This window comes from Epinephelus lanceolatus, chromosome 16 (assembly GCF_041903045.1).
Source record: "Epinephelus lanceolatus isolate andai-2023 chromosome 16, ASM4190304v1, whole genome shotgun sequence".
NCBI lineage: Eukaryota > Metazoa > Chordata > Actinopteri > Perciformes > Serranidae > Epinephelus > Epinephelus lanceolatus.
The window spans coordinates 13,567,642-13,579,769 of NC_135749.1; the positions used below are offsets into that span (position 1 = coordinate 13,567,642).

Genomic DNA, 12,128 nt, shown 5'->3' on the forward strand with positions numbered 1-12,128 from the left:
TCTGTGGGGTGGCTGGGCTCAGTCTTCGAGACAGAGTAAGGAGCTCGGACATCCGGAGGGAGCTCGGAGTAGAACACACTGGATAGATTACATGTCTCATCTGGCCTGGGAACACCTTGGGGTCCCCCAGGAGGAGCTGGAAAGTGTTGCTGAGGAGAGGGACGTCTGAAGTTTTGTGCTTGGCCGGCTGCCCCTGTGACCCGGCCCCGGATAAGCGGATGAAAATGGATGGATGGATGTACACTAAGTATAAAGATAAGTAGTACTGAGTTAGGTTAATCTACATTTTGCCAACAGGTAAGTGCAAGTACAAAGTGAAAGGATGGTATTATTTTTACGGCTCTTTAAGGACCTGCAGACACCCCTTAAATGTGCTTTACACACAGAGACAAAGTTTACAAGGATTTAATTATAGTATTTGGCATAAAAACAAAGGCACCTGTTTTATTTCATTGCAACACAAAATAAAACTGAGTCAGAAACCTGGAAAATGGGTTTCATAACATTACTGGCAGTGGTGAAAGCCCCTTCACATATCTTCACTCCCAGGCTGGAGCTAGAGTTCCAGTCAGCCAACTCAATAGTACACCCAGAAACGTGGCTGCTATGGGTCTTGAGAACAAAGTTGGAATCAATTCAATAAGCAAACTAACAAGTATTCTCTTCCTGTGTCACATTTTTCCGTCCCTGCCTCTGTGTCTTTTCCACGTCTCTGGTTTATTTCCAACAGTATCTACAGCACCTCAGAAATAAACACGCAGAAGACAGAGAGATTTAAATTAAGGACATTTAAAAAAAGGAACTGACAAAACGAGGTTGAGAAAATAAAGAGGATGGCTGCTGAGTGGGTTGTGAGAGCTAAATGGAGCAGAAAAGAGTGAGGTGATTGAGTGTGAATGTGCACCAGCCAATCACACACATATATAAACCAGAGACGGGAAGCTCAGAGTTGAAGCCTTTCACAAACAGACACACATCCACGCCTGGTGTCCTTTAATCTAACTCTCCTGGTGCACTGCATCTCATCAGAGGCGCTTGTTTCTCTGCGTCCCTCTGTGCAGACTGACAGTGTGCTGAGAGACGCTCTGCTGGCCCTGTTTTCACAGTCACGGATAAACCTGCTCAGGAGATAAGACAGTGTTCAGCGGAGGAGTGACTCACCCATTAAACCTGGGAAACCGCGCGTGTGTGTGTATGTGTGTGTGTGTGCTCTCTCCTCACCGATACCAATAATAGCAGGTAATAAATAGAACACAGACAGACCCAAAATGCCATCCTCAACACTCGCCTGTTACAAAACCCAGAATAATGAGACAATGACACAGTGGGAGTCGGATCTATGTACGGAGTTACACCATGGGAGAGGAACATACATCATGTATGTAGTAATGCATTAAAATAGCCTGTATCAAAGGATCTAAATATGGAAGCACACCTTATATAACAACAACACTGTTGTGAAAAGCGTACTGAAAGTGTGTCAATACAACAAAATCAAACGCAACTTTATCTTTTATGCTGTCTATATTTTATCCGTGTTCATCTTCGTAGGGTTTGTTCTTTAGCCTGTGTCTCTATTCTTTCATCAGCACCTTAATTCACATCTTAAGTGCAGAGTCATGTGAACTATAAAACGTTAAAATAAGCATTCTGAGAAGCCAAATGAATTCATAATAAGGAATAAATCTGAGTTATGACTCTCTAAAGTTACTCATTTTTGTTTGGAAACACCAGAGGGTACAATTAACACTAACAACTGTCACAGGTCTCAGCTGCTGTCTGAAAATGTTGACAAGGCTGCAGTCTAAAAAAAAATATGTCCTTGTCCTACTTTAGACGTCTGAAGTCAGTGGATGAGAAGATGTTTAAATTGGAGTTTGTGGCCCATTGTCACATGCAGAATGCTGTGTATCAGTTCAGACATTTACTCTATGATTTTTGCAATGTTACTTTTTACAGTGGAATATAACATTTTGGAAGGAGCTCATTATAGATAGAAAATATTGTTACACCCCTTGTGAGAGCCACTTAAGCACATATTTATATTTAGTAAAACTGTCTGTGTTGATATGACGTATCATATAGGTTCTGCTGTCATAAGTTTACACAACCGTTTCTGTATATTTTGAATAGTGTATGGTGGTGGACTACACGAAAGTCATGTTTATATTTACTTTATTTATGTGTTAGAATACAGTCACATTTTATGAAAAATTAAAATTTTATTTCCATTTGCAGTATTATATTTGGTGGTATGGCTCTGTTCTGAGGCCCCTCTGTTCTTCCTCGGGCCTAGGCAGAAAGCCTCTTCCACACGCCAATGTGGAAAACCTAAGGCGGAAAGAGCACACCTCTCTGCCCTTCCACGTGCAAATGAGGAAAGCCTGAGGCAGAGAGCACACCTCCCTGCCCTTCCATGTGCCTACATAGAAAGCCTAAGGCAGGAAGAGCAGCAGCAAAGACCCCCCAGGAAACAGAACAGAGCAGCATCAATGACAAACAGAAATGACATTGATAAGTCAGACACAGCATGAAAATGAGGAGCTGGGGTGGAGGCAGGAAGCAAAGCAGCTTGCAGAGGAAGCAGCAACAGTAGGTAGGCCAGAGCAGTTTAAATAGGGCGTCCTGAATGAGAATTGCCAATTGGTGGCATAGAAAGGAATCATGTGATCTATCAGCTGACTCCCTTCCATCAATCAGCTGCTCCATCAGTTGATTGGGCTGTTTGAGATCAGCTGATGTAGCTGGGATGTGAGCTGAGCTTGACATCGTGTCCTGCCTGAACTAACGCTAGGCTCAACTTTTGGAAGGACTTGGCCTGTTGTTTTGTTATTCTCCTTTTGAATTCTCAATAAACATCGTTCGACTTTTTCCCTGCCTCATGCGAATACTGTGGATCATGAGTCCAAACCGAGACACCTCACAAACTAAGTGGCCTAGGAACTTTGGTGTGAGGAAACAGCCACTACACCCCTAACAAGGACTACTGTAACGAGAACTGGACGATAATCAAGCCACAGTTGCCAAATGTTTGAAGAACCTCCAATGGAAGGGGCCTAAATGTGGAAACTTCTGCCCTTTTAGCGTTATCAAGTGGTTTTATCGTTGCCGCAAAGACAACATGATCACTTTCTGGTTTCCTCAGAGCCTAGCAGCGACAAAAGTTTGCAGTTACTTCAGGTGTTCCTCTACTGTAGGTAATAACGGCAAAGAACTTTCATTGCTAAGTGGGGATGACTGCGCTAGTTACCGGGAAAAACAAAAGTGCTGTCCTCGTTCTGTCTGCAATGACTGACATACTTCCTTTGTGCCGTGAACTGAGCCATCATGTTCAGTAAGACCGTCCCTGGTGGAAGACAAATTTGCATAGTGACAGTGACATTGAGGCTTATAGGGAACCAATCAAAACGCTGGTGTCTTTACAGTATAGCCATTACATAGTGTAATCAACATTGACCTCATAATGATAAATTAAAGTAATAAACTTTAATATCTGAGAAGAGAAAATGTAACTACACAATTCTCCTTCTTAAGAGTTTAAATAAATGTGACACTTGCTGTTTTTTACAGTTCGGAAACAATGTCTACAAACCCCCCCCTGCTTTGCTTACCTAAGAGCTTACTGGGACAAATTCTGCTGATAGTTGTAAATTGACTGGATCCAATTCAAGAAATGGATCACGGCTAGAACATACCCTGCAGGAACTCTGACACAATAACAACACCATAACCACATTATCTCCTAATAGCGCTTTAATGGTGAGACGCTGACATATTCTCCCACTGTCTCCGTTCACTTTGTCTTTTTTACATCTTTGCATCTCTATCAGCCGCCTCAGTGTTCTGTCACTTTCTCTGTGCCTCCCCATTCATTCTGTTTAGTCACTCACTATAAATCTTATTATTTAACGTAGAAAGAACAAATAATACGATTTTTAGTAGAGACGACTTATTTAGAGTCATGAAACGGGTGCAATGCATTTAGAATAACTACAAAAAAAACAGAATAAAGGCATTTAATAGACTTAGTGGAGTGCTTTGAATCTCTCTTTTGCCAATGCAACCACCATAACATACAACAACAAATTACTCAATAATATCAGGTACCAATAAAGTAATTAACAAGGTCTCTGCTGTTTTGCATTCCATTTATTTTTACTATTCCCATCCAAAGTCCAAATTACTTCCCTCACACATCTCGTCTCTGGGGACCAATTCAACCTGTGGCTTATCGGCTATTAGGTGACCAACCGAGCGCAGCGTGGTGACGGCACCTGGGCCAGTCAATCAGCCAATCAATGCACATGTCACTCGGGACATGGAGCAGCGACAGCTGACCAGATTGGGCCATTAACGACTGCCAGGAAGGAACACAAAGAGGATCTTAATCGAACTCGACCCGGTGAGGAGGAATATTTGCGTCGTTCTGTTCGTCTGTCTGTGTGACCTTCTGTCTGTGTGTCTGGTTGTGTGGGCCACCCAACTAATTATACACCTTTTTTTTGCCTCTAGCTGGTATGAATTATGAGGAAGGGAAAACAGCAGATTAGAGCAGCCCATTTCGGCCTCTCCGGGTCATTGAGTAAACAGCCTTGTTTGTCTCCGGGAACAGATTCCCTGGCTCGGCCTTAAAATAATTTACGTAACATTTAGGTATGTGGTTCAATTTAACCTAAATCAATTGAAACATTATTTTTTAGCCTACCTGAGATAATGCCAAATAATGATAATGATAATGATGAGCCAATCTCACTTTTTCTCCCCAATACCGAAACTCAGGCTGCCTGCCAATAAGAATACCAATGCTCTCCCAAGAACCTGTCATGAGGAAGCTGAAGATGATCCGGCTATAACAAGGAGAGATGTGGTATAGATGGAATAGGAAGGAGCGGTGCATGATACTGTGATTTCATTCCAGGCGCGATGTCTTCCTCTGGCAGCTGAGAACATCTAAATTTAGACACACCCCTCATCTCCCCTTCCTCTTCTCTACATCCTCAGCCCCTCTTAGCCTCCTCATCCACACTTTCCCCTCCATTGTGCTCTCCTCATCGCCACGAACACAGAGACACGAAAGCCCCTGTGGTGAAAATATCGACAGCCCTCCCTGCGTCAGACAAGTGTCAGCTGTGCCTCAGTGCACTGAGCTCTTTGTGTTTGTTTGTGTGTGTGTGTGTGTGTGTGTGTGTGTGTGTATTGAGTGCTAGAGCGACAGCCATCTCACACTGATGGGAGCTAAAAACAGGTAATGATACAAGATAATGATACAGGATTTAGGTAAGTGTGTATGCGCATGTGATCGGCTGTGTGTGTTTGTTCCTGTGCACACTGCCCATTAGCCATATGGTGGCCATGTCAGAGCTGGCATGATAACATGTATGATTCAAGTAAGCACACACATTTTTTTTAATGTTTTCATCCTCATTCCTTTCCTCTAAAATGGTCTCTTTCCTCTCACGAATCTTTCAGAAGTTATGCAAGAAGTTCAGATTAGAAAGGACAGAGCTGCTTCGACAGGACGGACACCAGTCACTCATTTTATTTTATGTGTCATATACTGCAGCTGATTCTGTAAAGACACCATTCAGCAATGGTGTGTGTGGTTTACCATATTTTTCTAAGAGTGTTCAATTAGAAAGATATATTAGCTCTAACGGGAAACTTGGAAGTTTAACTTTACCGTTACAGTTATAACTTGTATGTGACTGTTTTTAAATTTATTTCACTTGGACCAATTTTAGTCATGATTGTATTTATTGTGTGGTTTATTTGATAGTAAAATGTTGTCTGGGCTATCTTATCTCTACTTTCTTTACATCAAGAACCACTGTTATAATAAGCCTTGGAATTTATGGTGTCACTCTTGACATTTTTGCAGCTGTGTTTGATTTCGTACTGCACCTAAAGATTATTTTATTTATCGATTGTGGAAATTTTTGGTCGATACCAATGTTTAATTTAATAATTGTGTTTTTGTTGTTAGTTATTTCCCCTTTTGTGCCAGGGGAATCTGTTTTAAAGTCATACAGTCCATCATTACACTTTCCGCTTTAAATGAGCACAAATTCAGACGTACAGAATTCATAAAACCTTTAAAATAACCTTCTTTCACATGAAAAACATCTTTAAAAAACTGCTTCAAAAGCCTTTTTACTATATGTATAATAATTCTCTAATATCAAATGTATATTGTTGTATAAATAAATACATTTCTCCTTCAAACAGCTGTATTTTTTCAAGTTTCTCACCAAAAACTAGATTTTTCAAGATTACATTTGAACATCCTGCCAATTTGTTCTGGGGAAGATCTCTGTTCATCCAAAACAGGTTTTCTATCGTCCCCAGAATGGAGGGACACAGTTAGTCATCAAGCCCTGCTTTTTAGTCTGCACAGCACTGATGTGATTCAACATCTTGTTTGCCAATATGCTGATGGCAGCTAACAAGGCAGGAATCGCCCTGATACCGATGTTTGGCCAATAAATCGGTGCTTCCATAGTAAAAAATGGTCATCACAACTTCCCAGAGTCCAACTGTTACAGGGTCAATTATAGTGCAGTAACATGTGTAACAAAGTCAAATGCACATTTGTAATAGTAAGTTTTATAATTACACAAAATTTGTTTTAGTTACCATTACCTGACACTTAGGCCTCCATGGTCAATATGTGGAACATCTGATACTCTGCACCCCTACACTCACCTTTGGGGGTACCCCACCTATAAAGGGGTGTCTCCTGCCTTACCTCTCCCCTTTTGCTGTTGTACTCCATGGGAGAGGTAAGTGACATTGCTCTTGTGGTAATTTCCGTGTTTAAGCGCTGTTTATAAGTTAATTTTATGCTAACATAATCCTGTGTCACTTTATTTGTGTAGGGGCTCGAGTTATATGGTCATGTTTGACAGAGGATTTTATTTTTACCTCTTGTTGTCAGGGATAAACAAAGATCGCTTCCAAAGATATCCACAGTCTGGGCCTCTTCATATCAACACAATACAGACAACACAAGAGTCCACTGGTTACACAGCTCCCGAGGTGACTGCTTTAAATGTCTTGTTGGTGTGACCAACAAACCCAAATATATTCACTTTAATTTCACAGAAATTAGTTATTTAAGGTTTGTAAAAATAAATGGATAAACACATGTTAACAGTATACTGGCTTAAACTAGGGAAATAATTTTAGCATTGGTACAGAAACTAATGAAAAGATTAAAAAGGTCCTAGTCTGCCACACGAAGACAAGCAACAACCCTCAGATGTTGTAATAAGACTGAGTGTCCTCACAGAGTTAGACGTACGCACTGTACTACCACAAAGCGATCAGGCGAGCAGAGAGACACATGCAGACAGCATTCTGAAAAGGTTACAGTTCAATGTACTGGAAGGAGAAACTGAATGTGCTAATAGGATGTGGGGAAATGAACGGTGTGGTTCTTATCAACAGAGGAATGAAGAAAGAAATTAACTGTATTGAAATGAGCTGCATCCCCTGCCCCCTCCTGGCCCTGCCTCTCAGCCTGTACCAAGCCTTGGTGTGTGACATGTTTTTCCCCATTTCCCACCAGGAGCGAGAGGGTTTGTGCTCGCTGCCGAGGCACAAAGCGACAAACATGTTTGTTGCTGCTGCACAGTATATGTAATTATACCCCACAGGACACATAACACCACCACCACTGCCATCATACATACTATCTGCCACTGCTTCCTCCAACACTCGCTGGTGTTAGCGGCTTTTAAAATTAACTCATTACATTACAACGAAAGGTAAAGCCACTGAGGGCTTGTTGAATTACATATCACAGGTACAACAGAGGCAGGGCATCAAATGCCCTTTGGAGTGGATTATGCTGATGTTATTGTGCATACAGTGAAATAATCACTGCTCTGTCAGACCAGTGTTGGCTTCTGTTTAACAATGAAACTGCAGCAGGAAAGCTTTTAATCATTTTAAGAGCATCAGTGTTTTGAAATGTAAAAGCAAAGCCAGAATGGTTATTAAATGTCTTACCGAATTAAGAACTTAATATGAATATGATTTGCAGCTTCACATCTGAACCCAAATTGAAACAAAAGATTGATATTCCCATACTTTAGAAAACAGACAAAGCAAAAAGGGGCAGGGGAAACAGTGGAGGCTGAGAATAAGAAGAATGGACAGAGGGGTGATGAGGAAAGGAAGCAGGAAGGGACAAAAGGCGTCAGATGTCACAATGACCTTGCACAAATGGCACAAAAAGGACAAGAAAGAAAAATATGTTGGGAGTATTTGATCGGGACTCAAAGGTCAAAATGACACTTGCACTGGCAGTAAAGTTTAATGCAAGGAGTTTACATCCATCAGAATCATTTCAGACTGTTAACTGACCTTGCTGGTTGAGCTGTTGTGTGCTCTTGCTCCACTGTGACAACCCCACAATGGCCACCATCTTGGCACCCAGACTGGAGCGCCGCTTCTTGTTGCCAGCCAATGATGCGGAGTCCGGTCCCCCGCTGCCGGGACTCTTCTCCAGGCTGTACATGGCTCCCGAGATGCTGGAAGAGCGCACCACGTTCCGAGCTGCCGCGCTGAGCCCGCTAAGGCCGCTCAGCCCACCCGGGCTGGGCACCTCCACAGAGCTGCTGAGCATCATGGTCCCGCTGGACTGGAGGGCCGATAGGCTGGGGGGAGGGGGAGGAAAGTTGGAGCGCGGGCTGAGGAAGGGAGATAAAAAAGAGGGTGTATGTAGAGAGGAGAGGTTGAAGGTGGGAGGCGTGTAACAGCTCAAATAAAAGGACAACTTGATATGAAGTGTGTCTGATGAAATATAGAATACTAGCTTGTCTTACAGCTGCAGCACCTCCCCGAGGCTGAAGGACGCCCAGTTTGAATTTCAACCACAGTTTGGTTTTCAATAAAATTTGCCACGTATTGCCGAGGCAGCAGAAATGACTTCCTACCTCATAAAAGACAAATAAAAAGCGAAAAGCTCCAAAAAGCCTTTCTGATCTCAAATAGTTTTGCAAACTGAGGAAACAAAGAACACAAAGGTCAGTAGACGAGGACAGTGCAGATGGCAGCAGACTGTTCAAGTGAGTTAAGAAATGTCTCAAGTCACACACACACATACACAAACGCACACAAATGTCAGGGCTGGCCTGCTGTTGAGGGGTGACCCTGTCAGCTGGTATTTGTCTTGTGTGGGTTTTTTTGGATTCTTATTCTGTGTCTGACCTTAAACAGTGACACATGATAAACTCTACAGCTCAAGTCATCACTGGTTGGCTGAATCCTGGGAGGACAACAGTGTGTGTGCGCACACTCTTGCTTTACTTTGATAAACTTCGTAATAAATCTCACTGACGCACGCACAGGTACAGCTCTCACAACAGGCCTTTTTTCACAGTGGACATTTTGACATGTCATAGTAGGAAAAGCACCTGTGTTACTAATAACTTAATGATGGCTCCGTTCTATTCAGCTTTGACAGCATGACAGTGAGCCAGAATCTGAAACTGAAGCAGCCATCGTTAAATTTTATTGCCCCTGTGCTTATACTAATGTGACATGTCAAAATGTCTTCTGTAGAAAAAAGGACTATTATCCTTCAGCATCTCTATCTCTCTCCTTTACGGTCCCCTGTCTGTCCTTTTCTTTTCTCTCCCCTAACTTTAGAGTGATTATACTGAGGCTAAACCGACAGCCAAAGGGAACATTAAATATGCAGATGCACTGTGGCCAACATCCTGTTTTCACACTGCTTTTTTAATAGTTCTCGTTCTTCACTACTCCTCTTCCATATAACTTCTCTTGCCACCTGCTTTATCATTATGGCCCCCGCTATATTTTTTTGTCCTCTTTCTTCTCCTGTTTTTTTTTTTTTTTTTTTGACACAGAAAGTACAGCAATGCAGTCTTTTCCTGTCTCAGAACCTACGTAAGTGCCTTGCAAAAGCTCAGGTGGTTTATATGCTTCAACACACCAGCATGCGTTTAATGCATTAGCATTTAACATGATTAATGCCGTGGCTCAAATCACATACTTCTGTACATGTGATTTGTTAGGGCATAAATAAGCGTGTTCACAGTGCACTATGAGTACCCATATGGTGGAGTGTGGAACGTTGGACACTGGTCACCCTCAAGGGTCACCATTGCCTATGTAGCAGAAGGTGGACTGCAAACATATTTCAAACTTGTGAAATGTCAGCTGACAACTACAGTGAACACCGAAGCATTGTACAAATAAAAATGTATTTTTCCCTACCACTACACTGACGTCAAATGTGCGTCCTGATTTTGCCAAGCGGTTGTTGTCCTGAGAACAACATTTTGTATGATAACCCTGGGACAACAACTGCCTCAGCCAATCGACGTTTGTGATGTCATCAAACCCTGCAAACCCTGCACCAAAATGGCTGCACAAAGAAGCGCAAATTACAACATGAGACCCAATCTGCAAGTTTTACTTTAGTTTACACTAGTCTGCTACTACAGAAATTAAAAGTTATATTTGCTTTTTAAATTAATTGTTAGTATTTTGCCACCATGGAAGTAAGCTCACATTAGCTTGCAAGGGTGAGCTAACAGTTAGCCAGCTAGGACACTAGCTGCTTAGTATTAACTCCTTGATCATATCAGAATGCTCTAACGTTATTTCAGCTCATTTTAGAACGGCCACTACAAGAAAATGTGTTATTTAATTGGATTGTCAAAGGGACAGGGAGTCATAGATGTTGGTTTCTGACTGCCAGAGTTTGAGAGCTAGCTGTAGTGCGCTAGTATTAGCATGCTAAAATTTGCACGCTAGCGTTAGCGTGCTAGCCCGCCAACTGTATCCTTAATTTTCTTTCAGGATTGTGCCCATTGTCAAAGTATTGCATAATGAATCTAAAGTGCATGATAAACCAAGAACACCTTTTTGTGTGATGGCCTTTTTAAATGAGAAGTGGGGGTTACTTACTGACTTAAATGATCAAGCAATTGATTAGTAGAAAGCATTAACTAGCTAGGTAGCATGCTAGCTAGCAGTCTCTGTTATATGATGTCTTCAGGCCATCAAATCAATATTGACCTCTAGTCATCATTACTTTATTTTCGTCTATATGATGTTGTATTTAGACCATCAAATCAATGTTGACCTCAAGTCATAATTGCTTTATCCTTTAGCAACTGATAAGCAGACAGCAATAACTAACTAGCTAGCATTCTAGATAGTTAAAAGTTGTTGACTTCCACTTTAGAGCAGATGTAATATTTTTCATATTTAAAAGGCATCAGGAAAATATCGAGGGATACTCAAGGCAATTTTTGGGCAATATCGCAACAGATATGTCAACACTCAAGCATTTTTCATATTACCATAGCAAGTTTGTTGCCATGCCATGTTGGCTTTTTTTGTGTTACATGGCGTTGTCTTCAGACCATCATATAGATGTTTAAGAGTCATCATTGCTTTATTGTCCGTTAAATGTTGTTGTCTTTAGGCCATTGTATTAATGACATCCTCGAGTCATCGTAGCTTTATTCGCGGTTATATGGTGTTGTCTTTAGACTACCATATGGATGTTGACTTCAGGTCATTGTAGCTTTATTGTGTTACTATGTTGTCTTCAGAAGATGAAGAATAATTCTGCATTGATGACACAATGTTGCAAGCCCATTATGTTCTTAATAACAATGACAATAAATGCCCGTCTCTAGCTGTTGAGACTTAACAAAAAACTGCAAATTTAAACCTCATGACGGAATGAAGTCAAAGGATCACCAAAACATCCATCATCCAGGGACCATGAATGTCAGTAAATGTCATGGCAATCCATGAAACAGTTGTTAAAATACCAACCAACCACCCAACTGGCAATGCCATCTCTTGAGATGTGCCTCTAATGCAACTAAAGGACATCGGTTTAAATAATCTGCCTCTAATCGCAGGAAATGTTGCACAGCTTCCTTAAAGCACTCAGTCATAAATAATACATATGCAGTACAGTGAATTTGTCCTTAATGCGACTTTCAGATTGAAGACGTAAATGCCCTGTGCTTCAGATATCTCTGTAAATCATCATCATCATCGCCCTGCTCTGTCACACGAACACAGCCATGATGCTTACAGCCCACAAAATGTTGCTGACCGACACTTTTTGTGGG

The 12,128-nt window shown here is 41.6% G+C and overlaps 1 protein-coding gene across 1 annotated transcript in view; it reads right to left on the reverse strand.

Moving 5' to 3' along the window:
* Positions 1–12,128, reverse strand: part of rims3 (regulating synaptic membrane exocytosis 3) — a 51,978-nt gene that overhangs the window by 23,380 nt on the left and 16,470 nt on the right. The window contains exon 2 of the mRNA XM_033636305.2: positions 8,368–8,693. Coding sequence (XP_033492196.2) covers positions 8,368–8,632 — 265 coding nt within the window. The 5' untranslated portion in view covers positions 8,633–8,693. The remainder of the gene's footprint in view (positions 1–8,367; positions 8,694–12,128) is intronic.